The 16,364-nt window shown below is 38.5% G+C and overlaps 6 protein-coding genes across 6 annotated transcripts; 1 reads left to right on the plus strand and 5 right to left on the minus strand. All coding sequences in view use genetic code 12, as the record gives it.

Moving 5' to 3' along the window:
- Positions 1 to 678: 678 nt before the first annotated feature.
- On the minus strand, positions 679 to 5,415 carry DASC09_015420 (ATP-binding cassette bilirubin transporter; the record flags this gene model as incomplete). The annotated part of the gene is made up of 1 exon (XM_064995145.1): positions 679 to 5,415. One exon carries the CDS (start codon positions 5,413 to 5,415, stop codon positions 679 to 681), a length of 4,737 nt encoding a protein of 1,578 aa, XP_064851217.1.
- Positions 5,416 to 6,300: 885 nt separating this feature from the next.
- On the plus strand, positions 6,301 to 7,653 carry DASC09_015430 (OSBP family protein; the record flags this gene model as incomplete). Its single annotated transcript, XM_064995146.1, has 1 exon — positions 6,301 to 7,653. The coding sequence occupies one exon, from the start codon at positions 6,301 to 6,303 to the stop codon at positions 7,651 to 7,653; it is 1,353 nt and encodes a 450-aa protein (XP_064851218.1).
- A 1,097-nt stretch (positions 7,654 to 8,750) lies between these two features.
- On the minus strand, positions 8,751 to 9,752 carry DASC09_015440 (nucleolar and coiled-body phosphoprotein 1 family protein; the record flags this gene model as incomplete). The annotated part of the gene is made up of 1 exon (XM_064995147.1): positions 8,751 to 9,752. The coding sequence occupies one exon, from the start codon at positions 9,750 to 9,752 to the stop codon at positions 8,751 to 8,753; it is 1,002 nt and encodes a 333-aa protein (XP_064851219.1).
- Positions 9,753 to 10,196: 444 nt separating this feature from the next.
- On the minus strand, positions 10,197 to 12,935 carry BFA1 (Bfa1p; the record flags this gene model as incomplete). The annotated part of the gene is made up of 1 exon (XM_064995148.1): positions 10,197 to 12,935. One exon carries the CDS (start codon positions 12,933 to 12,935, stop codon positions 10,197 to 10,199), a length of 2,739 nt encoding a protein of 912 aa, XP_064851220.1.
- A 487-nt stretch (positions 12,936 to 13,422) lies between these two features.
- On the minus strand, positions 13,423 to 14,481 carry DASC09_015460 (uncharacterized protein; the record flags this gene model as incomplete). The annotated part of the gene is made up of 1 exon (XM_064995149.1): positions 13,423 to 14,481. The coding sequence occupies one exon, from the start codon at positions 14,479 to 14,481 to the stop codon at positions 13,423 to 13,425; it is 1,059 nt and encodes a 352-aa protein (XP_064851221.1).
- Positions 14,482 to 15,186: 705 nt separating this feature from the next.
- On the minus strand, positions 15,187 to 16,257 carry DASC09_015470 (uncharacterized protein; the record flags this gene model as incomplete). Its single annotated transcript, XM_064995150.1, has 4 exons — positions 15,187 to 15,372; positions 15,812 to 15,948; positions 16,088 to 16,120; positions 16,239 to 16,257. 4 exons carry the CDS (start codon positions 16,255 to 16,257, stop codon positions 15,187 to 15,189), a joined length of 375 nt encoding a protein of 124 aa, XP_064851222.1.
- Between the last annotated feature and the right edge of the window lie 107 nt (positions 16,258 to 16,364).

Below are 16,364 nucleotides of genomic sequence, written 5' to 3' on the forward strand. Positions count from 1 at the left end.
TAGATTGAATATCATGAGATTTTTGTACCATCCATCGTTCCATAATATACATTTTTTGTGTCATAATTCTTCGCATTATCAGATATAATCCAATTGCTATCCGTTTATCTTCTTTTTAGTTATCTTTAACATGGTTGCGTCAAGTCAATGTTGTGTATAATTGTATAGTGACTGCCAGCAGCATTTACACTTTTGTCTCTAAGTGTATCGGCATGCAGATGTGCAGAATATTTCCTTTATTCTCTTAACTCTATAAACAGCAGTTCTCTCTCTTTTATATTCATTTACAAGAGTATTTGAAAGATAACAAAAATAAGTGTCAATTTACGCTATCATATTATTTTCACAGGATCCTGGTATAAACAGGCAATACCGCGCACGACCACCAAACATGAGAAATTACAATTTCAGAATGTGTGGGAAGCTAAAAAAACAAGCAAGTAGTGATAGTGTGATCTTATAAATATCCTTGAAGTCTCTATTCAGTAATTTTACAAGGTATAAAACGACACTATTGATTATATAATAAAATGATAAAAAATAAAAAATACAATGAAAATGAAAATTCGAATAATATAAACTAATAAATGATACACGAAACTCAATAACACAAAAAAACTAAATTAAACGCGTCCTAAAATGGCCATTTCTTTTCAAACAAAAATTGATAAATATCAATTACTTCTTAAGGTACCCACCTCTTTCACAAAGACTGTAGAAAATAGTATCCTTGTCCTTGAGCAAGTTGGCAGGGCTATCAAATTCTTTGACTTCACCTCTGTCCAAAACCAAAATCTTATCATTGTCCATGATGGTATCAATTCTATGAGCGATAGTCAAAATCGTTCTGTCACTAAACTCTTTTCTAATGGTTTCTTGAACAATCTTATCGGTCTTGACATCAACGGCGGCGGTTGCTTCATCCAAAATCAAAATTCTTGATGGGTTCAATAGAGCTCTAGCCAAACAAAGTAACTGTTTCTGACCAGCAGATAAATTGGAACCACCTTCATTAACTTTAGCATAAAGACCTTCACCCGCACCTTCTTGGGTACCAGCTTCGGATTCAGAAGCATCTTCTTGCTCGTGGTCATCCTTGTTCTTCTCCTCATCCTTCATTGACATGACATGGTCCTTCAAATGTGCCATTTCCAAAGCCTTCCACAATTCTTCGTCCTTGCATTTGGAAAATGGGTCCAAGTTCTGTCTCACTGTACCTTCAAAAGCCTGGGAATCTTGAGGGATGATGTTCAACTTACTTCTCAAATCGTACATACCAATCTTGGAAGTATCCACATCATCAATGACGATGGATCCACCAGTGGCCTCGATGATTCTAAACAACGCCAAAGTCAAAGTACTCTTACCAGCACCGGTTCTTCCGACAATACCAATCTTTTCTTGAGGTTTGACTTCGAAAGAAACATTCTTCAAAACAGGATTTGCGTCAGCATTATACTTGGTGGTATAGTTTTCAAACTTGATTCCACCTTTCATAGGCCATTGGATTGGAGGTCTGGAATTCTCAATCACATACGGTTTTTCACTTTGCAAATCACAGTATTCAAACACTCTTTCCACAGCAACAGCGTTTGTTTCCACTTCGACAGTCATTCTCACAAACCAATTCAAATGATCACAGATCTGCATTGAGAACGTAGTCAACAACCCAACAGCACCAGCAGCTAATGGAGCACTACTTTTGAGAGTGAACACACAAGAAAGAGTGACAATTAAGAGAAATACAGTACTAATGGTTTTCAATCTGAAATTCAACCATCTGGTCATCCAGATCTGCGACAAAATACCTGACATACCGTGATCCAAGTTGGCGCCATTAATGTGCTTGAATCTGTTCTCTTGATCAAAGGCTCTGATAGTATCAACACCAACCAATGTTTCATGGATATGGGAGTACACTGGACTTCTGGTGATACTAGCAAATCTCTTAGTTTCTCTGGAAGCAGCAATATAGTATTTTTGAATATAAGAATAAACAAATGACAAGAGAATCACGAAAATGATAGTACTTGGCAAAGTAAAGATGATCAAGCCCAATGTATACACCGTCTTGACAACAGTATTAGTAAAGAAGTTGAGGGAATGTGGGAATCTTTCGTCAAGTCTGCTAATGTCTTCAGAAAATCTGTTCAAGACTCTACCAGTTGGAGTAGTCTCGAAGAAGGACATTGGAGATTTCAAAATAGAAGTGACTAATTCTTCATGTATGGCTTTCGAAGCACTGATGGCAGAGAAATAAGAGAAGGAAAGACTAACACACAAGACAGATATACCAGACACCAACCCCAAGATGGTATAGACAGTGACCAAGAAGACTGTGCTAGTACTGGAGTCATCACTGTCATTCACATCAGCCCAATGCTTCAACCAAAGTTTACCCAAAAAGTCAGCGACACCGGTCATAATGATTGCGAAGGCAGTGAGCATCACGTTACGATATTTGGCAGCTTGAGCATAACGTTTATAGGTCAGCCAGCTGACTTTACCTTTCTTGGAAACTTCTTTTGATTGACCAGTAACTCTTTTGTCTGACTTTTCATTATCAGCGGGGGTGAACTTGTGGTTAAAACTGGAAACAGAAGCTCTTCTTAAGGTACGATTGGTCATGACACGTGTTAATTCAGTCATTTCATCCATGTCAGCATCTTCAATGACTTCAATAGCTTCATTTTTATCTTCAGCGACATTATCAATGCTTTCTTCCTTTGTAGCGCTTTCAGAATCCTCCTTGGTAGTGTCTGCCTTACCAAACTCTTCAATTAATTTGGCAAATTCACCTTTATCATTAATCAACTCATCATAAGTACCTTGTTCATCAATCTTCCCGTGATCCAACACATAGATACTGTCCGCTTCTTCAAGAACATGAATATTGTTGGTGGATAAAACCAAAGTCTTTGAGCTCAAAATACCAGTTTTACACAACACTCTTTCAATGATGTTTTTGCTAACATGCGCATCAACAGCACTAAGAACATCATCAAGCAAATAAATATCAGCTCTTGCATATACCGCTCTGGCCAAAGAAATACGGGCCTTCTGACCGCCAGATAAAGAGATACCTTTTTCACCAACCTGGGTTTCTTCACCATCAGGCAAGATTTCAAAATCAGATTTCAATTCACAGGCTTCAATGGTCTTTTCAAAGAATTCAGGATCGTATTTGTGACCAAAGAGGATGTTTTTCTTGATGGATGAGTTCATGATCCAAGGCTGTTGAGGACAGTAAGCGACTACCCCACGAACGTTAACACTTGGAGAGCCATGTTTTTCATCAGCAGCAACTACTGGATAATGGCCGAGAATAGATTGTAAGAAAGTGGTTTTACCAGACCCTACACTGCCAACAATACAAGTAAGTTCACCCTTCTTGGCGGCGAAGTCGATATTGGAAAGGGCAATTTGAGAACCAGTGGACTCGACGCAAGCTTCTTCATCGGTTGGGGTACCAGTAGAGTTGGGAACGTTAGCAGTGGTGGCTTGAATCTTCTTGGCATCGGATCTCAAAAATGTTGCATTCTTAATCTCCACAGAAACCTCACCCTTGAGTTTAATGGCTTGTAACTCGGCAATGAGAGAGCTATCCAATTCTTCATCAGTTAAGAACTTCAACAATCTGGCAATAGAAACCTTGGCTTCCATGAAACTAGAAATGACGTCAGGAATTTGGAATAAAGGATCACCCAATAATTCAAATAATGCCAAACTTGGGAAGATCAAATCAGAAGTCAATTTGACATCACCAAAGAAACTGAAAGCAGCAAAGGTTGCACAGGACACAAAATATGGAACACACGACCAAGAGAAAGAAATGATACAATCAATGATCCCAATTTTTTTCATTGTTTCTAATTCCTCATTGTTTCTGACGTCAGTAACACGTTCCTTCATTGGCTTTTCCCAGGAATATAACTTGATGGATTTAATGGATGATAATATTTCACTGACCAATTTAGTTCTCTTGTCCTTGAACTTCATATTAACATCATAAAGTGCTTCCATCTTCTTGATTGCGATTAAGTTAACAGGAAGAGCAACGGCAATGACGGCCAAACCGGAAAACGATGTCAATCCAAGAAGGAAGTATAGAGAGAAAATACAGAGAATGAACTGCAAAGGACTAGAGACAAATGTTTGTAGTTGTGTCACCAAATATTCGACTCTGGTAGTATCGACAGAAATCAAATTGACGATATCACCGACGGTTTTGTTTGCTCTGGCCTTTGTCGATAATTTCAAAGCCTTTTCGTAAATCAAGACCGTCAAGGACACCCGAATCTTGAAACTAATATTGTACATTTGGTTGATATATTCATTCCACAACACGATCATCACGAGAGAAGTGATGAACATTCCCACGCAAATAAGAATACCATGCAATACCTGAGGTTCGGAGTTGTCAGCGGTAAGAAAAAATGACATGAGCACTCTAAGTAATTGTGGTTGAACGAAGCTGGCAAGAATTTGCAAGATTTGCAAAACAGTACAAGCGAGCATTTGGGTACCAAAAGCTCGAAGAAGTGGTTTAATGAGACTCACATCAGCTTTTTCCTTGGTCATTTCGCGGGCCCAGTGTTTTTCGAGAACGGCACTACACTTTTCGGCAGTGAGATCTTCGCTAATTTCAGGCAAGTCATCAAATTCGAGAGTGCCTTCCTTATAAACTTTAGAGACTAGCGGGTTGAGGTTGCTGAAAGAAATTCTTCCAATGATGTTGGTATTGTAAAGAGAGTCAACATTGACTTGGTTGAGTTTCAAATGATAGGTGTACTCATGGACTCTCTTCCATAAGAAAACTTCAAGGATGAAAATAAAGATGGAATTGATAAAAGTGGCAAACTCCGCGACCTTAAAGGTGGTGCTGCTCGACAACGCGTAATTGGTATAATTGGTTTGATAGACATAACCACACAAGATAAACGGAGTGAGAATCCAGTAAACCAATGGGGTACCGAGCTGCCAAATGGATTTGTGGACTTCAGTAATGTGAAGAGGCAATAACACCGCTGCTAACAACACGAAAGTAAGGAAATAACTGATGGATGTCCAGCTGAACACCCCATTATTGCTGGAAAGAATATCATCGAATAACACTAAGTTCAACACCGCCTGGGTAGCTACCAAGGCAATTCTGAGGAAATGTGTGAACCCTTCACTCCTGATACTGAATAGCTTACCATAGGATTGCTTTCTCTTCGTGACAAGTAATTGCCATGATCCGAGGACAAAGAACACTGAGGAAAACGCTATTAAAAATGCAGCCAAGAAGCAAGGGTTGAAGGCATTTTCTTTGGTTGGAACAAGCACCGATAAATTCTGGCATTGGACGCTTTGATTAAAGTAGCTCCCCATCGTTGCTAACGGGCGGAATATTGGGGAGTTTCCGGGGACCATGGTGGGATAGAACACTACAGGATATGTATAAATACAGTATTTGTTCAATCTTAATCTCGGTGGTATCTGGAAATTTGACAACGGGGTGGCACGACGTATTTATTATCTATCAGAAAAAAATTTGGATCTGTGAGAAAACGACAAAAATTTGGGTGCCGTGAATAGTAATCCATGCGGAAGATCCTAAAGTTTGGACCGTTTTTTTTTTGTTTTTTTTAATCAAGCGGCTGGCTGCTGCACTTACCATGCTTGTCGTATTTGGCAGAGTCGATAACCTGATTGGATTGCATGATACTGGCTGAATTACAAATCAAACAGGAAGATAAGATAAGCTCCTTTGGTAAGGTAATGATATATTGTACGAGAGAGTAGCCATGTGACGGATGGGGCACCTGAACTTCTGTCACTGGGTGACAGCCTGCAAGGGTTGTGTACGCAACCACCGTGGTGCACTGCTGTAGCACGACCCACACACAGGCAACTATTGCAACCAGAGCAAAGAGGAGACCTGATGTAGGGTGTTTCCTGGATAGTGCTTGTTCATCTGTCGCTCTATTTTACTTGGTAATCTGGGGTGACGGGAGGTGGCCGTGCTGAGACACTCGCACCGGCGTGCCCTTTAGCAAGCAAACCACGTGGCTGAGTATTTTACTTCGCGCCCTCCGGTGGTGGTTATCCACGTCACGTGCTAAGTAGGCAGGAAAAGAAAAAAGGAAAAAAAAAAGATTTTCTGGGTTGCAAACAACTCACTCATTCTGTAGAACTTCAAGAAACTTTGCTCCATTGCAACCTTTCCTGCTAGTTTAATATTGCCGTTTTCTGATTCCCAATACTCACTAAGGAGCCTTTTCTTATTTGTAACACCAATCAATTCACACCCTCACAATGCCTCTTGGATTGAAAGTTCCGAAAATTGGGTCGGCTAGCAGCTCTACCGTGTCTTCCACCGCCACATCGGCCCCAGTTTCCAGCAACACCGACGATATCGATGAGGTTGATGACCAGGGTCAATCCATCTTGATGGGAATCATCTCGCAATTGAGACCAGGAATGGACTTATCGAGAATCACTTTCCCAACCTTCATTCTCGAAAGAAAGTCGATGTTGGAAAGAATCACAAACCAATTGCAGCAACCAGATATTGTTTTAGAAGCCCACGCCACAGCAGACCCGGTGCAAAGATTCTTACTTGTGGTCAAGTGGTACTTGTCTGGCTGGCACATTGCTCCGAAAGCCGTGAAAAAGCCATTGAACCCGGTGCTTGGTGAACATTTCACCGCCTATTGGGATTTACCTAATGGCCAAAAAGCGTTTTACATTTCTGAGCAAACTTGTCATCACCCTCCAAAATCGTCTTATTTCTACATGATCCCAGAATCTCACATCAGAGTCGATGGTACTGCCATTCCTAAGTCAAGGTTCTTGGGTAATTCGACAGCTGCCATCATGGATGGGGTCTCAATTCTTAAATTCTTAGACATCAAAGACTCCGAAGGAGCCCCAGAAACATATACTTTAACTCAGCCAAATATGTACGCCAGAGGGATTCTATTTGGGAAATTAAAGCTCGAGATGGGTGATCATATGATTGTCACTTGCCCAGTCACAGGCATGTCCGCCGATATTGAATTCATCACCAAAGGTTTTATATCTGGTACTTATGACGCCATAAAGGGTACAGTAAAGAAAGATAATGAGGCATTATACGAAATTTCTGGTAAATGGAATGAAAAGATGCACATAAAGGACTTGAAGACCAAGAAGACTAGCTTATTTTTAGATACCACGGTTGCCGTTCCTTTAGCTCCTAAGGTCCGCCCAATGGAAGAACAAGGAGATTTTGAATCAAGAAAACTTTGGCACAAGGTGGTTACTGCTTTGGGTGAACGTGATCATGAAGCAGCAACTGATGAGAAATTCAAGATTGAAAATTATCAACGAGAATTAGCTAAGAAAAGAGTGGAAGATGACGTGGAGTTCCACCCTAAATTGTTTAAGACCGTGTCAAACTATGATCCTTCAGATAAAAATCAAGTGGAGTTTGTCATTTATAAGAATATTTCTGAAGATGCCGATCCTCAGACCCAAATTAATGAGATCTTATCCATTGCTCCAATTTTGCCAGGTCAAGAGTTTACCGAAGAATTCAACATCCCTGCTTATGAAAAGCATAAAAGCGAAACTACTGCTACTGCCACAACGAGCGCTGCTGATCCGGTACCTTCTCCAACTGTGTAAAATGTATGGATTATTCTCCAAAAATCATCACCTGCCACTCCCTTCTAGGAACCTTTATTTTTTTTATGTTGTTACTTTTTATCTGGTGTGTTTTTTTTTTTCAACTTTTACCCTGTATTTTTTTTTTCTTCTCTCTTCTGCATGTTCTTCATATCATATTAAATGATTGACTTTTTGATCGTCTTGCCTGATTAACTACTACTGTTGGGGTTTTTCCGTTTTTCACATGTGTGTGTGTGTGTGTGTGTTATTCATTCCATTTATTCTTTCTTTTTTAAGTAATGAATCATTCTTTGATATCCTGCATTGTCATTCACGGTTATGACCCTTTTTTTAAAGTTGGCACTACATTTGAATAGAACTCGAGACATTTCCTATAGTCTAACGAGGGAAAATCAGACCAAACTTCCAGAGTTCATGTCTTTTTATTGTCACCATGATACTATTGATTATTTTATGATTTGTCAAATAGTATCATTATTCAGATTATTGTTTTTTTTTTTTGTTCAATCCTTTGCTTTTCCTTATCTATTAACAATTCAGCGGTTTTTTTTTTTTCACTTTTTTTTTTTTTTAATTTGGCTTATTAGTCATTATTGAATTCCCAGCTTATCAGGATAATATCTTTAATCTATATTCTATTTATATTTATATGGCACTACACTTTTTTTGTAAATGGTATTTGTGGGGACTTTAGTACTTTGAAAATGTAATGTTGCATCTGTAATTAGAGGTACGTCTCAAGAAAAATTATTATCCTAAAATTACATATATTCAATGGAAAGAGAAAAGAAAAAATCAATAAAAATAAAAATGAGAAACACAAGAAATGACAAAGAAGTGGCAAAGAGCACAAACTGGGGATGGTTACAATGATGGTGGTAGAAAAATGCATTCATAATGGAACAAGCCAAAAGGGTTATTAGAATCAGTTCCAAATTTGCAAAAGAAAAAAAAAAAAATAAAACCCCCCTGAGGTTGACAAACTTGTGTGATTTTTATTGATATATGCTCAATTATTGTTGATGATTATGTCCATTATTCGTTTTCCCCTTCTCCATATCAATTGGGAACCATTTAAATTTTTTAAAACCCCCTTAATCAGTAAACTTGTAACTCCCACTAGCCATGGTGATGGTACCTCCTCTGTAACTACCTCTTTTCATCTTGTTTTTGTTTTTAGTGAAATCTTTACCTCTAACACGGCCCAATTTATCATTGGCTAACTCACCCCAAGTACCGGCGGCACCTTTGTAAGTGTTATCTGTCAACGCAGTGTTTTCAAAAGAAACTTTACTACGGTCGATACGAGAGAAATGCTTTCTTTGACCAGGGAGTAATAAGTCCTCACCTGCAGAAATGTGGTCCTTTTTCAAAGTGGCAGTGGAGGATGAATCAGAAAGTGGTGGGGTGGTGGAGTTGTCAGACTCTTCAAAGCTATTAGTTTTGGCCTTCTTTTTAACAGGTTCATCATCATCAGAGGAAGAAGATGATGACAACGAGTCAGAGTCAGAATCAGAATCTGAGTCTGAGTCTGAGGATTTTCTCTTGTTGTTTGAATCGTCTTCACTGTCACTGCTGTCGCTATCACTGGAGGAGTCAGAATCACTGGAGGAGTCAGAATCACTGGAGGAATCAGAATCACTTGAGGAATCGCTGTCACTTGAAGAATCACTGTCACTTGAGGAATCACTGTCACTTGAGGAATCAGAGTCGCTATCAGAATCGGAATCACTTGAAGAATCAGAATCACTAGAAGAATCAGAATCACTTGAAGAATCAGAATCACTAGAAGAATCAGAATCACTAGAAGAATCAGAATCACTAGAAGAATCAGAATCACTAGAAGAATCAGAATCACTAGAAGATTCAGAGTCACTAGAAGAATCAGAATCACTAGAAGAGTCGGAATTGCTAGAAGAATCAGAGTCACTACTTTCACTATCAGATTTCTCCTTTGTCTTCTTGTTTTTCTTCTTTTCTTCGCTCTTCTTCTTTTCTTCAGCAGCATCTTGCAACTCCTTCAATTCATCCTTCAACTTCTGCAATTTAGCAGTGGCCTTTTCTACCTCCTTCAACTTGTCTTCAATCAACGACATTATTTTTTTATTTATTTTTTTTTTTTAATCACGAATTTAGACGTCAAAAACTATAAAAACTCCCAAACTAAAACAAAAGCAATTTCCTTCTTCTATAAGAAAGCAAAACTGGATAAAATAAAAATACGTTCCAACTTTGACCGCCACTGAAATTGGTGATTTGATTCCCCTGGTGTTTTCTTATATAGAGGCAAAGTGACAAGAGAAGAAGAAAAAAAAAAAAAAAATTTTCCCTTATGTAAAAATTAAGGATGAAAAAAAAAAAAAATTGCAGGATGAGATATGCGTGCCTCAACATGCGAACCAGTGCAATAAGCGAAATTTTCCAATATAAAATAAAAAAAAAAAAAAAAAATAATAAAATTTACAGAAAGACTACTTTATAATACACTAATACCATTTATTATAACTATTCCATTACCGTTATATATGAATTATCACCCCCTATTTGTTATTTCCCATTACCATGTTCCGAATCTCAAATAAATAATCTCTATCATCAACAACATCATCCCCTCCCGGTTGAAACCAGTGCTTTACTTTTTTGTTCCATCTTTCCTCTTCTTGCCTGAATTTATACACCATCTCTTCATTCAAATCAAATTCATCTCTCACTTGAAACTCAGGATTATTGGAGTATTGTTGTGCTTTTAAAGGCGAGCTACCCAGCAAATCAGGAGACGAAGCATTGCTGAATCCCCTAAACTGGTTTGCCATCGGCATGTTGGGTGATTCCATTGCAGATCTTGGTGGTTTATGAACTGATGATTTAAAATTATTTTGCGGTTGTTGCCATTTCGAAAAACCCAACTTATTGTCAAACATTTGATTCAATTGGTTCATATCTGATGCTTTCCGATTGGTTGACCTTTTAAATGGCGACCCGTTCACATTAACATTAGAAGTGAAATCAACAGATTCATTATCAATCAACATAGGATGTTGGTGCACTTCAAGGTCATTAATATCCTTGAATGGATCCTCGTCAGAATCCTCATCCGCATTCAAGGTAATCCAACAAAGTTTCCGAGGATTGAAATACATATTACCTTCTATCTGTAATCCATCCATGCTCAACTCTTCAAAATCACTATCGTCTTGACTGGTGATCTTGTTGCCTTTTTTAGCCACTGGTTTCTTCTTCTTTATAGGCTTTACTGTGCCATAGCCGCCCTGGTTAGTGTTTCGCTTATTAAGGAACGTAATTAGAGCTGGTTGTTTGACGGGCTTTATACTGGCAAACCTTTTAGCATCATCTTCATTCCCTTCCCACTTATAAGTTACGGGATTGTAAACCATCTTGTTGCCATTATACCCTTCGACAACGTATTTTTTCTTGGAATTATTGAGGTGTTTGATGAGTCCTAATTTCCCTGGTCGTTTCTTTTTAGATCTCCGGTCTTCATGGTATTTTGTGGGGCTATTGTTGCTATTCTTCAAGATACTCTTCCGTGGGTTATTAGGAATCACTTCCATATATTTGGTGATATCAATGATCTGTTGCGGTGGAACACCACCCTTAAGGGTACCCCCACGTGAATAACAAGCATTCAAACTCTGACTTTCTTTAGTGAAATCAACGTCCAAATCTTCAAGATCGTCTAATTCCCCACCATCTCCAAAATGCTTTTTGTGAATTGGTTGAACAATGATTTTTTTCTTGCCGTCTCTCATAAACATTGGACTGCTGACATTTAGTAGCATAGACGAAGAAGCTTTTCTGATATTTGGTTGCCGTGACGAAGCAGACCTCAATGCGGGCATGGATTTTTTAGACATCAACCGATTATTCACAGTTTCAGAATAAGTGGCTTTTCTGGTGGGTGACTTACTTTTTGATCTATAATCGGGGTTTGTTGGTTGATTATAAAATTTCATCACGTTGGCGTCGTTTAAAAATAATTGCTGTTGTCTGCTAACCGTCCCATAATCCATCCTTCGATTGTCCATCGGCTTTACCACCACATTCTTATGAATATCATTTTCCCTGCCAATAGCAAAACTCAAATCTTCTTCAAAATCTGCAAAATCTTCCAAAAACTCTCCCTCGTCTTCATCATTGTTGCTAATATCTTCATTATTGTATCTTTGATTTGGATATTTTGGATAAATAAACGTATCATCAGGTAAATTCATGACATCGGAGGAAATGATTCTTTTATCAGCATTAATGAGCATTTGTTTTTCTTTGTTCAATTTTTTTTGTTGCAAAAGATAAAATTCTCGTTCTTCAAGCTCTGCTTGGTACTTTGCCTTTCTAAGCCTTAGTTCAAGTAGCTTCTCAAAATCATCATTCTCAAACTCAATATCATTATAGAAATCCGTGGCATCGGTTTCTGATTCACTATAAACTGATGCGGTGGAATTTGAAGAATTCTCGAATTTTCCCGATGTAGACCCTGAGAATGACGAATTAGCAGGAGATAAATCTAACGTCGACCCATAGACTTGATTATTCATGAAATGTGGTTTGTAAAACCCTGATTTGCCATCCCGTACCTGGGCATTATACACGCTCATAGAAAATTTATCGCCATATTGCTGTTGATTAGAATTCTTCTTTGGACTTTTAGGAGAGATACTGAAATCATCAGGAAACTCAATCCCATATTCAATATCGCTATCATCGTTAGTCTGATAATTTGTATCATTAGGCATCCTACTAAAGTTTCTTTTTAGGGTCATCATACCGTCATCTTCATCTTCATCTTCATTATTATTTCTTTCATTATCCATAAGATTTATAAGATTTCGATTCAACGTGACATTCATATCTAGTTCGAATCCATCATCATTAGTATCTTTCAAAGTGTTGTCGCTAAAGTTGTTAAGCATTGTCTTCAATGGACTTCCAGACTTATTATTGGAAGATCCATTATTTTTTGATTGGTTCGTCATAGCATTTTCAAAATCCGCCAACGAGATCGACTGGTATGGTTTCCTGTTATTGCTGCTTTTCATAGCACCGCCTAATTTGTTGCTATTTGGACCTGTTATTTGTGGTGCCTGAGGTTTCTTGGTCGGTGAGTTGTTGGAGCTGGTAGTGGTGGTGGTTGTCGATGATCTGTTGGAATAAATCGATGTCCTTAAAACATCGTCTAAATCGTGATTATTGTCAACCAAATCATCCCAGTTATCTTCTTCTGACTCCTGATAGTTACCTAGTCGTGCTACCTGGGGCATGGTCAATATTTAATATCTTGGACAACCTTGTGTTAGAACCGCATCGGGATCACAGACGATTGATGTTTATTATTTACCGGTGTGCTAAAAAAACCAAAAACACAGTCACGTGCAAAACGACACAGGCGTTGAAGCATAAACTTTTTTTTGCACATACGATACGATACGATGTTAAAATCCTTGTTTGATGGTGTTGAATTTTGTAAAATTTTGGGTAAAACAACTTCTATAAGCTATATAAAACAGAAAAACCAGTATGGATGGATGTAAAGGGAGTAGAAAAATGATGATACAAATGCAATATCGACGATAGAATGAGAGAGAAAAAAAAAAAGGAAACCGTTTAAAAAAAATAATGGAGATGGGCATCTCACACTGAAAATATATAGAAGAAAGAGAAAATCATAGCAATTCATAAAGGCAAAAGCAGAGCAAAAAGGAGAGCTAATTAATAGCTAGGCAAGAGAGTGGTGGGAAAGGGAAAAAATCAGGCGTAGTAGTTGTTGATACCCCAGTATGGTTCAACTTTGTAATCACCAAGCAGCTTCCAAGGTTCGTTCCAACCGGAAAACAAAACAATAGAATCACTAGCAGATTCAATATCACTCTTCAAAGCGGCAGTTTGATCACTAACAGATGGAGAGGATTCACCAATGCTGTCACCTTGGGATGGCCAGCCTGTTTCAGAAATATAGACGGCGTTATCTCCACAAGCACTTTTAAGATCACTCATGGTTGACTTGATCCAGTCCCCGGCAGTAGAAGAGCTGACCCCAGAGAAGAATGGATGGGCATTAGCAGTGGTAATGTTAGAATATTCGCTGGTACAAAGAATTGGGTTAGCAATAATTGCGTTGAAAGTGTCAATGATTGAGACGTTACCAGAGTAACCAATGGCCGACAATTGGGTTTGAGCCTCTTCCAAATATTCAACCATTTGAGAGGCAGTGTACTTGCCATCATTGACATGCTCATTGCCGACGGTGATGCCAAAGATGTGGTCATCGTAACTACTGTTACCATAGCTGGTGATGGCACTTTCAATACTAGAAACACTACTCAGGATAGCAGTTGGGTCGTAGATCCCGACCATTAATTTTTGGGTATCGGCTTTATATTTCATAGCGTATTCCACCAACTCACAGTCGGTATTGTAAAGACGAACGACACTGTAATTTTGCATTTCCTCAAAGTTCAGCTTCAATTCAGCTTCGGATTTACAACTACCACTGGCATCGTACTGAGAGAAGGCGATACCAAAAGCAGAGGAGTAGTCATCCAAGGTGCTAGATGATGATGAGGAGGAAGAGGAAGAGGAGGCAGTGGAGGAGGAAGTAGAAGAAATGGAAGATGAAGCAGAGGATGAAGCAGAAGAAGAAGCGGAAGCTGAAGCAGAAGCTGAAGAGAAAGCGGCAGCAGTTGGAGCGCCAAAACCAAAGTCATCACGAGGCATGAGGGTGGTAACCGAGGCATGGCCATGGGAGTGTGATTCCAAAGCGTGGGCCAAGCAGGCGAAGATCGACGATTTCAAAAGAAGGGAGTACATTTTTCTTGAGCTACTAAATGAATGGTGTTGGTTGATGAAAGATAAGACTAAAAGGAGGGTGTTAATCAACCTGGTAACTCAGATAAAAGGAAATACAAGAGGCAGTTTTGCGGGGAAGGTGATCTCAATAGCTGAAGAAACAGTTGGGAGCAGCAGAATAGTCAAGAGTGTAAATTTTGGGATCCAAGGAGGCCCTTATATTATATATCATGTCATATAATATATATATGGTAATGTCGGATAATATACAAATAAGGGATAGAAAGTGGCTTTTATGCAGTGGCATGCATTGATGTGTTTCATCACGCAGACCCACAACGCTAACCTTAACCTTAACTCCCCCGAGGCGACCAAAATTTCAGCTTTTTTGACTCAGCCAGACCAATCGCCAATGATATCGGTGGAAGGAGTTGTTGTTTCAAGAAGCGGACGACCACGGCGCATCGGTGGAGGTGTTTCAACATCATCATCATTACTATTATCAAACACACTACAACTGGTGGAGCTACTATAACAACAACAATAATAATAACAAAGTACATTCGGAACATTACTACACAACACTTATCAGAGAAAAAAAAAAAAAAAAAGGAAAACGTAAAAAGCTTAAAAGTCGTTCCATCGTTCCACCCAGAGGTCTGGAACATTTGCAAAAGAAAAGTCGTTATACTTCATTCTTTCTTTTTGTTGTTTTTTTCCATTCCTTCACCACCGCTTGGAGCCACCAGGACTTCTGCTTCGTTCTCTATTGGACGATTGGATGTTGTCCTCATTCCCTTCTAAAAACGCAAAATCCACCACAAGCCTCTTTCCTAAAAGTTCGCTATTGTCCGCCTCGTCCACTGCAGTTTCAGCCTCTCGTAGCTTTTCGTACTCAACCAAAGCATAGCCCTTATTTAATCGTTAGTTAACAACAGTAAGTATTTTTCTCGAAGTTCAAAAAGTCAAACTCCCTAATATTTCCTCGGAAAATAATAAACATTCGGGATTCTCTCGTAAAATCAGGGGAGGATATACTATCCCACTAGTGCGTACTTCCTTATTGAAATAAGGTTTCTGTCTTTTCTTTCTTTTTTTTTCTTATCCCTTTATTTTATTTTTTCATTTTTTTATTTTTTTTTTCTCCTATTTTCTTTAACATTTCTTTTTCTCCTAGTGTTGTTCTTCTTCATTCTAGATCCACAACGGTACACTGGTGTACTTAAAGTTCCCTCCGTAAGTACTGACTTTCTTCAAAACAATATCCACAAAAAAAACAAAGCAACAAACCACAGATTGCAAAGCAGAAAATGTAAAACAACAGTATAAAAACAAAAAAGAGAAAACATACCTTAGCATACCCAGTTTGGCGATCCATATTCAATTGTACATTCTTCACTTTCCCAAACTCATCAAAGAAATCAATAATATCATCTTCGGATGCTTCTGGATGGACGTTCAAAGCAATGATCACGTAGCCTTCAATTGCTTTAGTGAAAAAACAGTTAGAACATAGCTCAAAAGAAGAAAAGAAAAACAATTAAAAAATAGCAGTGTATAGAAACCTATAAGATCGCAATTATGATAATAGCAACACTCCACTCTTTTACTTTTACGAATTACTCACATCTGGCGGGGTTGAGCACTGAAGAGGAACATTCTGATGGTAATCATGGTTAGCATATTTTTTTATACATTGCCTAATTCGAAAGTAATTTAACAAAAAACAGCACAACCAAAATGTTTTGGTCATCCGATAATACTTTTATTACACTCACCTTCTTGATCTACTTCCATTCTCGTCTTGATTCCATATCATTATTGATTTGTCGCACTGCCTTCGTCATCACTACTCTGTTTATTTATTTATTTACCTTTTTTTTTTTTTTTTGCTACACGCGCTC

The sequence above is a fragment of the Saccharomycopsis crataegensis genome (genome assembly GCF_037102585.1).
Source record: "Saccharomycopsis crataegensis DNA, jcf7180000000073, whole genome shotgun sequence".
Lineage (NCBI taxonomy): Eukaryota > Fungi > Ascomycota > Saccharomycetes > Ascoideales > Saccharomycopsidaceae > Saccharomycopsis > Saccharomycopsis crataegensis.